Source organism: Charadrius vociferus, unplaced genomic scaffold (genome assembly GCF_000708025.1).
Source record: "Charadrius vociferus isolate BGI_N301 unplaced genomic scaffold, ASM70802v2 scaffold2430, whole genome shotgun sequence".
In the NCBI taxonomy this organism is placed as follows: Eukaryota; Metazoa; Chordata; class Aves; order Charadriiformes; family Charadriidae; genus Charadrius; species Charadrius vociferus.
This window is the reverse complement of record NW_009646332.1, coordinates 118,408-119,554: the sequence shown is the minus strand read 5'-3', so window position 1 is coordinate 119,554 and position 1,147 is coordinate 118,408. Positions and strand designations below refer to the sequence as shown.

Genomic DNA, 1,147 nt, shown 5'->3' with positions numbered 1-1,147 from the left:
CTCAGGGTAACGCTCTCCTCTCTCTCTCTCTTTCAGCTGCAACTGCATGGATCTCCTCCTGCAGGAGTGCAGCAAGCAGGGGCTGCTTTCGGAGGCCAACATGAACAACCTGATTGACAAACGGTACAGCCCCCTCAAAAGTCTGGGTAACCAAGTGGGGTTGTAGCACCTCGTCTTGCTGTCCTTCTTGCGGGGGGAGCATGGACGTGATACCTCTGACTGGCCTGCAGCTGGCACACCATGGCCTGGAGGGATGAGGCTTTGCTTTCGGTGACAGATTGAGTACAGTCAAAGTCTGTCCTCTGGGAGTGGCAGCTGGTGGTGGCCTGAGGTGGTGGCCTTTCCTGGGGGGTACTGATGGTGGAGGTGGGTGGGAGGTAGCTGAGGGCAGGGAGGAGCAGGGCAGGGTGACGAATTCCTGCTCATTGGCCCTTCTTTGCGGATTCCCCAGGGCAGCGGACAGACAACACGCTCCGCACTTGAAATCGGCAGAGAACGCCAACATCCAGCCAAACCCGGGGCTCATCCTGAGGGCCGAGCCGACTGTCACCAACATCCTGAAGGTGAGTCCCTTCCTGCATCCGTGCCGGGCAGGTCGGTCTCATCCCCAGAGCCTGTTTCCAGCAGCACCGGTCTCACCAGGCACCTGGGTGGTTGGGAGGTGCCTGATCTCCCCTTGTGATGAGGTGGAGGAATCGCTCTCAGCCTTGTTGCTCTGCTGTGGGGACCAGGAGCCCCTCTCCTCCATCCCAGGAAGCCGGAGGAGCCATCAGGCGGCACGTTGCTGTCAGTGCCAGCAGCCTGAGCCCAGCCAGCTCTGCCCATCCTGCTCTCAGCCGCTTCCCTGCATGCATCTCCCCTGGTCTCTGGGGACTCCCCCCATCCCTGCGTCACTCTGGTTGCCTTGTCGCTGCTGAGCGTGAGAGGATGTTTTGCTGCCAGTCGTGCTGCCCCGGTGCGCTGCGGCTCTCCCCTTGCGCTGTGCCCTGCGCTGTCTGGGGCACAGAGGGCTCCATCCCCGCAGCCCCCGAGCCCTGCGGGTCCCTGCTCACCGAGGCCTCACGGGACAGCTCTGGCAGCCGATCAACTCTGCCCCCACGGCTGGAGGTTTACTGCTGCCCCGTAGCACACATTCCCCGCGACTTCT

General features: G+C 62.2%; 1 protein-coding gene across 1 annotated transcript in view; it reads left to right on the top strand.

The window, feature by feature from the left end:
* Positions 1–1,147, top strand: part of MED24 (mediator complex subunit 24) — a 19,127-nt gene that overhangs the window by 9,589 nt on the left and 8,391 nt on the right. Inside the window, exons 11-12 of the mRNA XM_009885897.1 lie at positions 37–123; positions 452–563. Of these exons, the coding sequence (XP_009884199.1) occupies positions 37–123; positions 452–563 (199 nt within the window). The remainder of the gene's footprint in view (positions 1–36; positions 124–451; positions 564–1,147) is intronic.